The sequence below is a fragment of the Thamnophis elegans genome, chromosome Z (assembly GCF_009769535.1).
Source record: "Thamnophis elegans isolate rThaEle1 chromosome Z, rThaEle1.pri, whole genome shotgun sequence".
Classification (NCBI taxonomy): domain Eukaryota; kingdom Metazoa; phylum Chordata; class Lepidosauria; order Squamata; family Colubridae; genus Thamnophis; species Thamnophis elegans.
In genome coordinates, this window is record NC_045558.1 from 47,038,205 (window position 1) to 47,055,133 (window position 16,929).

At 34.2% G+C, this 16,929-nt stretch overlaps 1 protein-coding gene across 1 annotated transcript in view; it reads right to left on the minus strand.

The window, feature by feature from the left end:
* The window catches only part of ZNF385D (zinc finger protein 385D), a 297,210-nt gene that overhangs the window by 122,712 nt on the left and 157,569 nt on the right, over positions 1-16,929 (minus strand). Inside the window, exon 2 of the mRNA XM_032237626.1 lies at positions 14,167-14,309. Within this exon, the coding sequence (XP_032093517.1) occupies positions 14,167-14,309 (143 nt within the window). The remainder of the gene's footprint in view (positions 1-14,166; positions 14,310-16,929) is intronic.

Genomic DNA, 16,929 nt, shown 5'->3' on the forward strand with positions numbered 1-16,929 from the left:
GAGATGGAAAACCTTTTCAGCACAGAGTGCCCAAACCAGAATATGCAAGCATGTGCATGAGTATACATGCATGCTGGAGCAACATAAACCCAAAGAGTAGCTGGCCAGTGTGCATGCGCACATCGGAAACCAGAAGACAAGCTGGTGACAGCATGCATGCCCATAGAGAGGGCTCTGTGTGCCACCTCTGGCACGTATGCCACAGGTTCACCATCACAGCTATAGAATAAATTATGTCTCACATCATCTCTGGTTGTCCATGTCCTGGATATTTCAGATAGATCATACGCTAATATACACTGTTATAAACTGATAAATGTCTTTAAGTCTATAAAAATATACTTTAAAAACACTAATTATAAAACTTACAACACAGTTAGAATTGCTGCAAGATGAATTATTGAATATAATGAACATACATTTAAATCTATATATGTATTTGGAAGGGGAATAAAGAATATAATATGGAAACATCTTTGGGATACTATCTAAAAGTGGATAACAATTCTATTGATTGTTTATTATCAACATTAATTATACAGGCCATTTTTTATGGAAGATGTAATGCATGCACGCTTCCAAGTTTGGTTTACAATCATCCATTCATACCCTCATAGCCCTGGAAAATAGTTAGATTGAAATCACTTTCAAATGAACACTAAGGCACATTTTTTTAAATAATAATTCATGGAGAATGAGTGAATTTAGCATTTACTCAGCAGGTATGATATCTTAGGCCTAGTCTCACATTTAAAATACAAAAATCATGTCCCACATCCTTTCATCATCAATGGACGAACCTATAAATCCAAATATTACTTTACACACATATTTACATACATATTTTAAAATGATATAATTTCATAGGTGGATATTTTCATTTTAGTATTTCAGTTATTCAGGAAACCATGCACTACAACTTGAATTTTAAATCTCACTTTTTTTGTCTATGCACATCCTGCTGTGTAACTTTGTTAACTGAACTGAAGAACCTTCTTGGATAAGAAGCAAAGAAAAACAAAGACCAGTTGCTTTTGGAAAAAGCACCTTTGGGACAACCATAACTTGGATGACTGAGAATTTCCAAAGAACACGTGATCAAGGTGGGTTTTCAAAAATTTTGTCTTTCTTACCCTGGAGCAAAGCAATCAATACCAGAAACTGTGTACCTAATCAACCTTTGGCATGCTCTGATTCACTGTTTGTATCCCAAACAAACACTTTAGTTGTTGATTGACTAGCCAGATCTGAAACAAGCAGCTCTAATCTTTAGATACTGTGTGATTCTGTTTTTAAATGTTATACACTTCCACACATATAACATTTATTTTTACATAACTTTATAGTTTGTTTATTGAAAAAACAATATACACATTCTTAAAATAAATACATATTTATATTTGTAAATCCATTCTGTCCCTTCCTTTCATTAATCTCTCATTTCCAAAAACAATACAAAAAATGCTTACTATATAAGTTGTCCTTTTTGGTAGCATTGTTACCTTGGACATGTGAGACTTGTCAAAGATTAGAATTGTGTGGGACTGTGACATTCAGTGGGTGTGAATGTTGGAATTTAAAGAAATGTTGGTGTTCGAGAAGACTGCTATGAATATAATGGACAACTAAGAAAACAAGGCAACTCAAAATTGTCAACTCATATAATGAGAAGCCCTAGCTCTCTAGAGAAGAGTCTAATGCTGGGAAAGGTGAAAATAAACCAAAAAAGAGGACAACCAACAGCCTGCTAGATAGAAACAGTTTCAGTGGGATGAGTGCAAGTTGGAAGACCTGAGAGATTTGGTTAGGAATAGACCATCATGGAGAAAATCTCTGTGATTTCCTGAAGTAAAAAATTACTTGATTGCATATAATCAATCAATAAATAAATAAATTACAATAGATTTTTCCATTTTATTGTATTTTATTGCTAAATTTACATTTTTCTACATATTCTATAATAAAATATGCTGCCTTAATATTCTTTTAAAAAGCAAAATACTACATTTGTAAATTAAAAAGTTGTACAAGTTTTATCTATGCTTTAAACATATTGTTGCTCTCTAAAGTAAATTAAAACCAAACAAATTTCTCAACCATCATATTCATATCTAAGTAGGTTTTCTGGATTGTTCTCTACCTGTTCCCTTAATGATAATTTTTAGCCCTTTAAGTCCATAGCAATACAGAAATTTAAGATACTGCAACTGGATTTAATATAATCATAATTGCATGTAACTGCATGCCAGTAGCTTACTGTTGCCATATTTTTATTTTCATGGTTTTAACAGTTTTAATATAATTTTATATTGATTTATTATTGTTATTGTTTTAATTCTTTCTTGGGAGCCTCCCAAAGTTTGTATAAAAGGGGTAGACATATAAATGTTTTAAACATGAAGTAATAATAATTTATCCATATTAAATTTTAAGGCCAAAATAAGATTATTCTTTTTTTTAATAAAGTATGAATATGTTTTGATGAGAAACAATGTATGTGTTGGCAAGACACCGTGACTTCCCACAATCCTCCCCAATTCCAATTTTCATTACTTCACCCTTTTTATCTATGGCAATTAAGTCATTTGTTCAAGTGATTACTTTTGAATAATTGCTGCCTTTTAGGAACAGGTTAATAGAAACCTCCATATTTAAACTGCAGATTCAAAGAGTGATGCTTATTATGCCATAGATTGTACAGAATAATATAACCACTGATCGCTTCTAACCCAGCTCCATTAAGACAAAAGCTGTAAACTTCAGCTGATTAATATATTACATAAATGCTTTATTAAAACGCATTTTAAGCATTTTCACTCATCAAGAGTTGACAAATTTGAAGAGCACTTCATTTAATTAATTCTCCAGGAATGTTTTGCATGCAAAATGAGCGCCCACGGGACATTGAGTACACAGAAAAAGCTGTACTATTAATTGCTACAATTTACTGAGAACCAGTCGATCTTACTTCCCTTTGTGCCATAACTGCTATAGTATGTAGAAAGCAAATTAATCAGAAAATATATGAAGATTAGAGAATATGAAGCCATATCGGCCTTGTGGAATAAACTAAATAGGAATCAAAACCAGATAAGATAATTCTATTTTATTGTAAAGCTACATAGACAAAATCTGGCAAGTCTAAAAGTATGTATCTCCTCCCTATGTCTCCTGTAGAACCTAAGAAACTAGGGAGAGTTCTCAACTTTTTGCACCTCTGACTATCCTGATGTAGACTATCCCTTGGAGCATCTCTTGGCCCTATCTCCAAAGGCCTTCCCCACATATCATCACAATCTGCAACAATAAAGGAAGTTTTTGTAGTTATGAAAAGGACTAAGGGACTTAATCTAGATCTGGGTTGTCAAACTTGCAATGAGTGACATATGGCAACTTTTTTTCCATTTTGCTAAAGTAGGGGTGGGCATGACCAGTACATGATGCATCCGGTCCACGGGCTGCAAGTTTGACACCCCTGATCTAGATATTCTGCCTGTTTCTTCTTATAAATATTCTGAGGACCAACTTATATAACCTTTACAACACAATATTATTTTATAGAATGGAAAAATTTCTGATAGCTGAAATGAAGCGAATATAGTATTAATAGTTAAAGAGGCCGAGAACTTCTTCATTTTCTATTTCTTTATTTTATGGTCTGACCAGTCTTTGCTTGCAGAAAAATAGTATATCTTCCAATGTACCATTGTGCTACTTTGATATATTGTTGTTTGTAGTTAGTCTATGTGATCTTCTTGCAGCAATTAACAAAGTAGTCCAGTATTTCTTCAGCTTTTTGCAGAGGTAACATCTGCTGTTTATTGCTGTCTTCTCAATTATGGTTTTGTATACATTTTTTCTTAAGGCTTGGACTTAACTAGTCAGAATTAGCCTCGTCTTAGCCTTTACCAGGTCTTGTCGTTATCTGCTACAACTACTATTTTTTAAGTACTGGTCATTTAATACTTTGTCTTACCAGGTCTATTTTCTGTTCTTTATTTGTTCTTTTCTTTCTTGTAGGTCAGTTAGGTTTTCAGTTCTCATTAAACTTCTTGGTATACTAGCTTCAGTGCATCTGTTTCATTGTCATTCAGATATTTTTTTCAATACTCTTTTGTTCTTCTTCAACTGTCTGATGTACTTGCAATATTGCATGTCAACTTATTTTCCTTGGTAAGTAGAATCTATTGATATTGCTGTGTGGATGAAGGGCATGATTCATTGTCATTATTTTTCTACTCTTCCCATCCAGGGCTTTTATTCTGTTTGGTTCCAGTCCACTATTCCAGATGTATATTTAAGAATGGAATTGTCCAGGTGTTAATTGACTTGATGGCATTTCCATCAGTGAGTTTGGATTTTAAGATCTTCTTAACTCTCTTGATATGTTCATTTCTAATCTTTTTCAACTTCAGTATTATAGATTTTGCCAGCTTGAAGGATGCCCAAACATTTGTAATGATTGTCTTCATTCAGACATTTGGTATTATTTCATATGGTTCCACCACAAATCCGCGAAGCCCTTATCCGCGGAGACATAAGTGCGAAGACTAATCCGCGCCGTTCAAAGCGCTAAGGAAAAATGCGACCCTACCGTGATGACATAATCGCGGAGAGCAAATCCGCACCTTCCGAAGCACTCAGCATCCTAAACCTAACCCTAACCCTAACCCTAACCTAACCCTAACCCTAAACCTAACCCTAAAGCAAACCCCTAAACCTAATCCTAACCCTTACCTTAATTTAAATCTCCTTTCTGCCGCCGCACTGTTTTAAAGTGCCCTGCTGTCGCCGCGCTGTTGTCGCGGCGGTGATGACGCGCGGTGATGACGGCGCGGCTTTAGCAATGTGATTTTATCACCGCTATTTTGACGAGCGTGGTTTTGTCGTACCACGATTTCATATGGCATCTTGATTCCTTCAGCTTTCACCATTTCCCCCCATTTGATGATGAGGATAGTGTATTTGTCCAGTGCAAACTCCACTGTAATATCTTGGCTGTACATATGGTCAGAGTTGAATGATTCTATTTCAGATGATGTTTTTAAGTACAACTTCAGATCATCCATGTAAAGGAGGTGAGACAGCCCAGCAGATGTTTTTGACATGTAATAGCCATGACCAATATTGAGTTATTCAGTATTGTTGACAGAGGAATCAGTGCAATGATAAACACCATGCTAGTAGAATGTGATGGATCTATACATGACCTATTCCGCAAGACATTATGTGACACATGGAAAGTTTTGCATCAGGAACATTAATTGAAACAATATATCTATCAGTTTAATATGAGAATTCTAACTGTTATCTGTATGAAAGTATTTGCACATTAAATATCTGACTTTGGAAATAAATAAAGTGGAATGTTAGCAAATGTGAAACATATGTGCTCTTTCCCATCTCAAATTAATATAGATGCACACATATGCTTCAGTGATATGACTTTTTTTAATCAAAAAAGACTAATGATTTGCTTTTATAAAAAGACATCAGTTGAGTTATAGAATTTTTTTAAAAACCTTCTCTAAAAAAATTAGTTACACTGTTATTGAACCCAAGGACTTAAAACTTCTTTAAGGCTTTCACAGAGCTATTTACAGCGTAAATGACTGAGTTGTTAACATTTCTTTCAACATATGACTTGAGGGGATACATGCACTCTACAATTAAGTACATAGCACCTACAAACATTCTGCTAACCAGATTGCTAATTAGCATGCTGTTTTTTTATAATGCTTCATAAAACTCTACTTAATACAATCATATGAGAAAAAAATCATTAAAAGTTACTTCAATTGCTGCTATGCATGGTATCTCATGGCTCACATTATCCCTACAGCCATTTTATTATGATTATTGCTCACCCCATGATTTTCATTTGATATTGATTTGAGAACCCTGAGGGCAAGCACAGACTCCTCAGTAGCTTTGTGTAGTACTTCCTAAACTTTTTATTTCATTACTCAAAGTTACTTATCAGAGAGTTCTTTTTACCTAGTATAAGTAAAACACATTAAATAAATTTAAATGTCCTGTTGTTATTGGGCAGTTGCTTAATATGTCATTACACAAAGAAAAAAACACATCTTTTATCCAATTTGGGATAATTTACTTGGATTTGGGAATTACTGAGCTAGTCCAAACAACTTACTCTCTTTTTTGAGTCTCTATTAAAATAACACAGCATCTATTCCACTTTATAATGCCTTGGTAAGGCCACACTTGGAATACTGCATTCAGTTTTTGTCACCACGATCAAAAGATGAAAAGATGTGGAGACTCTAGAAAGAGTGCAGAGAAGAGCAACAAGGATGATTAGGGCACTGGAAACTAAAACATATGAAGAACGGTTGCACGAACTGGGTATGTCTAGTTTAATAAAAAGAAGGACTAGGGGAGGCATGATAGCAGTGTTCCAAAATCTCAGGGCTTGCCACAAAGAAGAGGGAGTCAAACTATTCTCCAGGGCATCTGAGGGTAGAACAAGAAGCAATGGGTGGAAACTAATCAAGAAGAGAAGCAACTTAGAACTGAGGAGAAATTTCCTGACAGTTAGAACAATCAATCAGTGGAACAGCTTGTCTCCAGAAGTTGTGAATGCCCCAACACTGGGAGTCTTTAAGAAGATGTTCAATAGCAATTTGTCTGAAACGGTATAGGGTTTCCTGTCTAGGCAGGGGGTTGGACTAGAAGACCTCCAAGGTCCCTTCCAACTCTGGTATTGTATTGTATTGCATTGTATTGTATTGTATTATTCTCTAATTCCTGGGTGGCAGAAAATCCGTTGAATTTTATTCAGCAGATTTTTGGATGATTTTCAGTAAAACAGCAGTGTTTCTGACTACTGTCTAATAATATTAACAGTTTCCCCTTATATTTGATAACTGAAATAAAATGTTTTAGGGGAAACCAAGAAATATATTTTCAAATTTTGTGATATTGGTTTTGATATTAATCACAAATTATTGGGCTCAGTATATGTTCAAAAGCATCTTACAGCTAAACTACTTCTGACTAAAATTGGTAAACATTAAGATTAAAATTAAATAACAAATAATCAAGTAAATCCCACAATGGGATCATCTGTTGTCACAGCATTAAAAGCAAACTCAACCAAAACCAGTAAAGTGATGAACAAACAACACAGGAATTTTCTGACAAGGAATTTGATAAGTCAGAAATCAAAGCAAGCTTACAGTCAGAGATGTTTCAATTGTTCTATCATACCGCCCAGGTTGTCCCCTAAATATTAAAAGTTTCTAGCTCCAACTGAGCACAATTGGCCCTCATCATCTCTGGTTTCTTTGGCAGACTAGTTCTAAATAATCTAATGTCTTATTATCTCTTAAAGTTCTTGAATACTTGCATTTGTCTTCTGATATTTTATCTTCAGATGATAATCTCAAGGAATCAATTCAGACAAGACCGAGTGGCTATTGATGTTGCCTCCCAAGGATGGTCCCGACATACCACCTCTTAGCCTGGGGGGGCGAAGTTATTCGCCTCTCGGAGAGGGCTCGCAATTTGGGTGTCCTCCTGGATCCACAGCTGACATTAGAACACCATTAGTTGGCTGTGACCAGGGGGGCCTTTGCCCAGGTTCGCCTGGTGCACCAGGAGGCACTTTGAATGGTCACTCACGCCCTTGTCACCTCAAGACTGGATTACTGTAACACGCACTACATGGGGCTGCCCCTGAAGAGTGTCCGAAGACTACGGCTGGTCCAGAATGCAGCCGCGCGAGAGATAATGGGTATACCTAGATACACCCATGTTACACTTATCCTCCGCGAGCTGCACTGGCTTCCCATTGGTCTCCGGACCCGCTTCAAGGTGCTAGTTGTTACTTTTAAAACTCTCCATGGTATTGGACCTGGCTACCTGAGAGACCACCTCCCACCATTCACCTCTTAACGACCAATACGATCACACAGGTTGGGCCTCCTCCGGGTGCCGTCGACCGGACAATGCCAGCTGGTGACTCCCCGAGGGAGGGCCTTCTCTGTAGCTGCACTGGCCTTGTGGAACGAGCTACCCGCAGAGATCCAGACCCTCACCACTCTCCTGGCCTTCCGTAAAGCGACCAAGACCTGGCTGTTCCGGCAGGCCTGGGGCTGTTGATTAATTTCCAGCCCCACCTGATGGAATGGATGTTGCATTAATTTTAATATTGTATCTTTTATATATTTTAAATGTTTTTTACTTTGTTGTGAGCCCCCCAGAGTCCCTAGGGAGTGGGCGGCATACAAATCTTATTAAAGTCAAAGTCAAAGGAATAGATGAAAAAAATCTCTTAGTTCATACTAGGGTTTCTAGGACCAAGTCTGGGTAGGGCCTAGAATTAATGTGCCTGGCTTTTGAGGTTGACTCTTAATATAAGGCCCTCTTTATAATTCTCTTCCCTGTCAGAGAAGATACTCTATCATCATATAATATTGGTAGAGATTGGCATTCAACATAGAGATATAGTCATCTATAAGCTATTTTATCCTTCATGACATATCATGTCTCATAGATTTGCAATTTATCTTCATGTCAGCAGGACTCCAGGATATAAGTTAACTTATGCTACTGTTTTCCCCTTAATGGAAGTACTTGAAAGGTGTGGGAAGTGGGAAAATGAGAGGACTAATAAAGAGAAGAGTCAAGGAATAACACAGATCCATAAATACTGAATGGAGTGAAAATTGGGAGGATGCTTAGCTTCTATTCCACAGGATTACTTTGACACATAATGGTGAATGGATCGAGGAATCTGGCTATGCTTTTCCTGAGATGACTTTAAAGAAGTAAATGTTGGCTAGACTGCCATTTACAGGCAGCCGAGGATGCTGATTTCTTGAACTATTTCTTTAAATTGTCCTTTCAATATGCCCAATACCGTTGGTGTTCCTATAAAAACTGCCTGTCTTTTGTGAGCATATTTAGAAATGGCCCCATAGTTAGAAAATATGGTGAGTAAAATCAGCAATAAAAAAGGGCAGTTAGCTGAGCCTGAGGCAAGGATGGTGGAGTTCGCTGTTGGTACTCCACAGATAACAAAGCTGGGAAGTACTGCATTTAGCTTTTAACACACCTCCTTCCTCCAGTCTTCCTCCTCACCTGAGGAAAACACATGATGAAATAAAGTACTTTTAGAAGATGCTTTAGTAATTACGTAAGTTGCATAATAATCTTTACATATTATTTCTTTGATTTTATTTTAACTATTCAAATGACCAGAACAAAATATTTCAGCTAATTTTATCTTGTGTTTCTTGCTGAAAAGGTAAAATTGCAAAATTAGGTACTTGCAAAGAAAAAACCCATACACATAGCCTCATAAGCCACACAATTCTTCATAAAATCTTTTTAAAAGGGCATGAACTCTTTTCAGAAACATTAAAAAGTATGTGCTTGTCAAATTGTCCTGTTAAGTCAAATCTAACCTACAGCTTATCTTTCCTTAGGCTGATAATGTTCTAGTTGATATGACATGTCCCTAAAGGTTTGTCAAACAGGGAGGGACATGTTAGAAATGCACTAGCCTTTCTTAGGCAAAATATATGTTTACTGAACACTATTAGCTAATTCAGGCATAGAAATTGGTAGTAAATGGAACTCAGTATAATCCAGAACGTCAGGAAACTACATTAGAAAACAAAGGTCACATTGCCAAACAAAATCTCATTATTGCTGCCACTGTAAGAAGTCTATACCTCTATTCCATCAGAGATCAAAATTCAAAAAGCAAAATTCACAAATAGCAGTGTGATAGATTTAAGTAGATTTTTTTAAAAGGTAGGTTGCTTTATTGTTCTGCTTTAGCACATGCTATCTTAAAATCAAAATGACATGTGGTAGATGATATTTCAATATTTCAACAACATTTCATGGAAACATGAAGCAGACACTGAAAATGGGATTTTCAAGGATCTAGGAATGACATAGCACAGTATAAATTTATTAGGTACAAACCCAGATTTCAACATAATTATCATGAAAAGAAAAAATAGGCTACAATGTAAAATGCCATTTACATTGCATCTTACTTTCTTGTGTCAACATGTTATTTGCCATAGCATGTGAAATTTGAGCTTGCTATTCATAAGCCATGTTAGAATTGAACAAATAATATTCTGAATCTTTGACCAAACTTCATTTGTAGAATGAAGTGAATGTGCTTATACAGTTACACATGGATTTGCAGAATTAAACTTGAACTCTTGAACGTTTGTGTTTCCCTATGATTCTTTCTCTCAAGAGTTACAAATCATAATTTATTGTCTGTATTAAAGTTATTGTTTATCTTAATATCCCATATTAATTCTAAGGGAGCTGTTTGATAAAACATTGTAAGAAAAACTGACTATGGGAAGTTGCTCTATAGTTGAGTAATGAGAAAAATAATTGGTCTATTCATTTTGATGTATTGAAAAAGGAAAAAAACAGAATAAAGTTGTTTTATTCTGTCAGTCTGCCTATTTATACATCTACACTCTACCTTTCTTCAAGACAGCAAGTATAAAATAACATATTAATAATAGAGAACTAGTTTGTATAGTGGTTAAAAGACACTGGGCTAGAAATCAAGCAATTGTGAATGATAGTCCTACCTCAGGCTTGAAACCAACTGGGTGACCTTGGATTATTCATTCCGTCAACCCTCAGAGAAAGCCAAACCATTTCCAAAAATCTTACTCAAAAAGATTAGTCCAGGGAGTTGTCAGGAGTACAGATTGATGTAAAAAATAAAGAGTTAATAGTTGACATGCTTTATACAATTCTTTTTCAAATTGTCCATTTTGTTATGTTTATTTATTAAACATATATGTCTGTATCATTGCAATCAACAAGATTTTTTATTGCTTGCAAATACAAAGTGGCAAAATGTCAGGACTAGCTTTTATAAAATTTGAAATGCAGAAAATATGATTTGAGAATTACAATTAAAAACTTGCTTTGATTATTTACAAATATATGGATAGATTCAGAACACAGCATTAGTGTGGAAGGATGGAAATATCACTTCCTTTTTTTTCAAGGTTTTACACCATGGGCTGTGCCTTTCCCTGAGATGTTTTCCCTTTTGTAGCATGCAGTAATACTTTAATATGAAATTTCTATTTTCTGTACTCCAAGGTGTTTCAGAGAAAGATGAATGGTAATTATTTTGTAATGTCTCCATGATATAAGAAAAATATAGGCAATAAATTATGGAAAATGTAGAGATAACCAAAATACCATCTTTGATATCTTACAGTTTTCTACATTTTGTTCTCCAAATCTATAAACTACTGCAATATATATTTTCCCTTTTATTATTGCTATTTTATTTTATTTTAGTACGTCAAAATTCATTAGCATTAAACATGCATTGAAATGAGCATGAACTAGATATGAAGCATGGAAATAGAATCACCCAAAATCCATTTCTATTTTTAATGCCATTTTTAAATTAATGACTCACAGATGCCAATTGTGTATACTGTTATTGTATTTGCTGTCTGCTCTTTTTTTCATTTTACTGTGCATAATATAAACATGACTCAAAGTTTGGATTTTTTTTAAAGGCAGAATATTGCATATAGTTATATGCATACAGGTAGTTATTGACTTCCAACTATTTGTTTAATCACTGTTAGAAGTTACAAAAGCACAAAAAATAATAATTTATAATCAGTTTTCACACTTATGACCTTTGCAGCATCCCTACAGTCATGTGATCAAACCTCGGGTGTTTGGCAACCAGCATATCTTACAATGGTTGTAGAATTTCAAGATCCCAGGGTTTTTATCTGCAACTTTGTTAGGAAGCTCCTGGCAAGCAAAGTCAATAGTGGAAGCCAGTTCTGCTTAACAAACACATGATTCACTTAACAAGTGATTTGCTTTAAAATGGTTTAAACTTTACAACCTTGTAAAAAAACAGATTTTAAAATGGGACATGACTTACTTAATTACTCTCTTGCTTAGCAATGGAAATTTTGAGCTCAATTGTAGTTGTAAGTTGAGCATTACCTGTATCTCAGAATGTATAAAGCTTAAACTTATCCTTGAAAATTTAAGGCTCAACATTTGTAATGATTCTGGGTTTTTTTTCTTCTCAATATAAACTTGTTTGTTATCCAGACAGTAGGAAAAAAACATAAGGGGAGTATTTATAAACTCTTAAAAGTCAAAATAATGTCAAAACTGCATATGTTAACTATAAAAATTATATTTACATAGTTAATTGTGCTTCTTAATTAAACTCAAGTAGAAGAAAGCAGACAATGGGTATTCATGAAATGAATGTAAGAGCTGTCCAAGTTATTATTATTTTTTCACAATATGAAAACAGCTATAGGGAACATATGTGTTTTGCAATTACACAGCTTTGTTTTATTTCTGTGCCTCTTTCCTAACAGGACCCATCTGGTAAGATATGGAACAACCAGTTAAGAAGATAATACTATTGATGAATATTCATAAACAAGTCTCAACTGACTTCAGCAGGCTTAACTCCCAGCTATGTGTGCACAAAATTTCAGTTTAATGTAATAAATGCAATAATTTCAGTAACATTTCATCCTAAAAAATATGAATACTATTGCAGCTTAGGTTTCTATGAACTTAAGACATTCCACATCCTTAAGACATTATGTTTCTACGTCTCTGTGTGTCTTTTATAATATTTATGCTACAGTATAAATTCTTTGTGTTGCAGTCAGAAAATCATAAAAACTTTGTCAGTTCCTCAGAACTACACCAATATCTGTAGTCAAACAACCCTTCAGAATTTCAATAGACACCAGCACTGTAATAAAGGGCAATTAGCAGAATAATGTTTCTAAGTGCTGATTTTCTTAATATACAGTCCTTATTTAGAAACTGCCACAAAAATTAACTTTGCAACTGGTCCTTGGATTTAAACCATCGCAGGTCTGTAATGCAAAGCAAAGTAAAATGATTACATTTCACTTAGCAACTGCTTTACTCAATATCCAGGTTGTCAGTCCCAATTGTAGTCACTAAATTAGGGTTACTTGTAACAGGGTAAATAAATGGAAATTTATTCCATTTGTTAGAAGTACAGTATATACCTACATAAGGAAAATTTCTACAATCTGAGTTCCATTTCAAAATGTAAGTAGAATATATCTTTATGATATGTCTGTAGCATTTTCCTTTGAAAACAACGTTAACACCTGTGTGCTTTGGGAGGGAAAAGGAAGATCATGCAATTCCTCGATGTATGAGGAACAAGTTCTAATTCATTCTATCTTCCCCATATTCAGAAGGCATGACTGTATTATAAATCAAGATTTATTCTTTCATTGAGGAGTTTAACATGTGGTTTTTGCTATATTATTCTATTCTATCTGTGGAATATTTTGGGGAGAATCATCTGGCACACATTTAATGGTCTTCTGGGGCATTAAGTGGAGGATTTAAAAAAAAAAAAACTCCTAGCACTTCAGCAACTCTTTTAGTGCTCTTTAAGTTTTATCTGTTGTTCCTGGTGCATTTGCTACTATGTTATCATTCCAGTTAGTGATTCCGATCTAGTGTTTTGTCATCCTTAAGTTTTATAGACTTAATTAAACCAAAGAAATGCAGCTACTGGGCAGTTTAAGAATATAATGAACAAATAGAGTGATTCATGGGAAAGCTCAGCTATTTAGTATGCTTGTTAAAAATGATTCAATATTATTAATTTCCACACTACTATGATACTGAGAAATTTATCAGTTTAGTTTATGTCACTATAAATAATTTAAATACTTCTTTTGAGTTTTTATTTATAACTCATGGAAAAAGTAGATAAATATTAATTTATAATTAATTACTTCAAAATAATAGATCTGATGTGTTATTTCATTAGTTATAATTAATCCAATAACTAATTTGACAGAAACGAATTACAAGAAAATTACTCTTAAAGAGAACATTTGTAGCTCAGGGTTGAAATAAGAAGTCACTGGTGATCTCTGAGCTTGGTTGGGTTTTCTTTCTTTTTTTTGCAGATGTTTCATTATCCAAACTGGATAACATCATCAGAGACTAATTGTAGATTTACTGTGTGTACTTGCAATGTGTTGTGTCTATGTGTGTACACATTTGTATGAAGATATTCTTTGGCTTGCCAATAATTAACTGGAAGTATGCAACATGGAACTAAAACTTAACTATAGTACTTACAGCATTAAAGTTGGGGAAGAGATTGACAGCTGCAGCAGTGTCCAGTGGGAATGGAAGAAAGGGTTTGAGATCCAATGATGGTGGCAAGGAGGGGATTGAAGATCGTACCAGGGTTGGAAGAGCAGGGCTCTGGCATGTACCTCCTATATAAGGAAAAAGAAAAGAATAAATGAAATCATATATAATGGTTTCTCAATTTAGTTACATTCTCAGTTGGACAGCAGGTATTAAAACCAAATCAGTAAATAATCTTTTTTTTATCATTCCCATTTTTTAGGAAGCCTAGCAGGAAACAGTTGTTTTTTTCCCACTAGCTTTTCAACTGTTGTGTTGATTTCCAGATTGCTCCAAGTACATTGCCAGTGTAAACCCTTGTCTCTCGTAATATCAGCCAATATTTTTTTAAGAATAATAATTCTTTTGAGATTCTGTTTACTGAAAATATTACTTGGACAAACTAAGGACCTTTGTCAATTAAATTTATTTAGTCCAGCCACATTGATGTCAGGATTATTTAAGGAATATCAAATTGATATTGATAACAATCTGAGAAATATTTTCCTAGTTCCTTCTTTTGTCTTCTTGTTCTGGCGCTTTAAGGAATGATCCATGATAATATTGCCTTATTTTTTAATGATTTGTTCTATTTCATGAGTATGCCTACAGCACAGAATAAGATACAACACATCCAAAACAGCACTTACATTACATAATTAAATGTTTTATGAATGACAAATTACATGATTAGGTTTGCAAGGAAATTTAGAGCTTTAACCTAAGCTATGGAGCAAAACCTGAAATACTTTTTCATAAGTCCTTTATGAAAAAGTATTTAGAAAATCTTTAAGAAAACAGTCCAAATATACACCTGTTTTCTTAAAATATTAACAGCACTTTGGACCATTTTAAGCAATGCTGCGTAACATCTCGCTCATAATCTTTGCTTCACTTTTGATTCCATGAAGCTGAGGAAGCCCTTTGAGGGATATAAACCTTTAGATTTACAGGGACATTTTGCCATGCTCCCTTATTGTGGTATAGTACTCTTTTTAAGCACTTATTTAGGATATAGTTGTCAGCACTAATGGCTGACAACTAGAATGAAATTATTGAATTAGAGATTGGCAGTTAGGAGGGAGGTGAACAACTCATCCTTCTCAGAAGAAAAAAGAAGTTAGAAACATTTGCCTTTTTAAAAAAGAAGAAAGGACTTATGCAGCTCTACCATTGCAACAAATAAACCTACATTGATGCCTGTAATTTTCTTCTTTCCAAATTACTGTTTAAAATTGTGGTTTTGCCAATTTATTTCAAATAGTCTCTGGCAAGTATCCTAAAGCATGCCCGCAGGCAAAAGTAATATGAAAATTAGCCATGAAGTATGATTTTATTGATCAAAGACAGCCTATTATAATATGAATGGGAAAAAGGATAGAAATACGTTTTCAATTTACTCCATATAATTAAAAACCATTTCTGTTTGCACACTTAAAGATTTTCTTTTTACTCTTAATAAATTAATTCATGCATTTATCCATAGCATTTGTATGGGGGCTTTATAATTAACTTCTGTGACTGATTTCAGTGAATAACCTAGTAAAAGACACTGTTATAAAAGCAGGCATTACAATATGAAATGAAGTATTCTCTAAAATTCTGGAGAGAATTTTCAAATCATTTAGAAAATATATTGTTATATTAATCTTTGCTTTCCTGATAACAGTAGGAAAGACATATTGAAATGAAACCATACTTGGATTTTCATAAGCATATTTCTCTTTGACATGGATCACCATTTGTTCCTAACTCCTTATGACAGATTGCAACATATTCAATAGTCTGAAAACCTAGAGGTATTAGTTTAAAATGGTTCTCTATTTTGGTACAACTCTAGATCTATATCGTAGGTATTATTTTTTTAAAAAAATCAGGAAATTCTTAAACTTTAACTGTATTCTTTTAATCTGACAGACAGAAGCAGACTGTAACAACCAGGTGTCAGGAGTTAAGAAAAAAAAGCAAAGAAATGACATACACATAGTTCACCATATTTCAGAGTACAGTTAGTGAGGATTTAATAGATATTCAGTCATTTTCACTGTGGCAAATAATCACTTATTAATAATATCTTTATATTTCACATATAGATAACAAATTTTTCTTTCATTAGCAAATCTGGCAGCGGAGATACCTTGAATCTAAATTGAATCAATTGCACAATACAGTCTTTGATTAACAATCCAAATTAGGAGCAACAACTTTATTGTTAAGTGACATGGTAGTTAAATGAAGCATCATAGGACTGCAGTGTGCTTATGACCTCACTTTTGCTATGGTTAAGTCAGGCATCATATGATTATAACTTATGATTTATTCCTGGCTTCTTCGTTGACTCTGCTTGTTGGAAACTAGCTGTGAAGCATGCAAATGGTGATCATGTAACTGTGTGATGGTTGTAAAGACCCACCAGTTGAATGGTGATCATGTGATCACAAGGATATTATTACAGTTATAAGCACAAGAATTGGTTGTAAAGTTAGTTTTTCAGCATTGTCATAATATCAAAAAGTTGCTAAAGGGAAGACAGCTTTTAAGCAAGTATATCTGTATGAAAATGCTGTGAGAAAATATCTCAACTGAGGCTCCATTTCAGCTTTTAAGTGAATTCATGATATAGTACACTAAATTGTCCATTCTTCAAATCAGTTGACAGCCCTTTCTTACTATCTTTTTAGTTATTTTCTAAAGTGCCTGACAAAATTT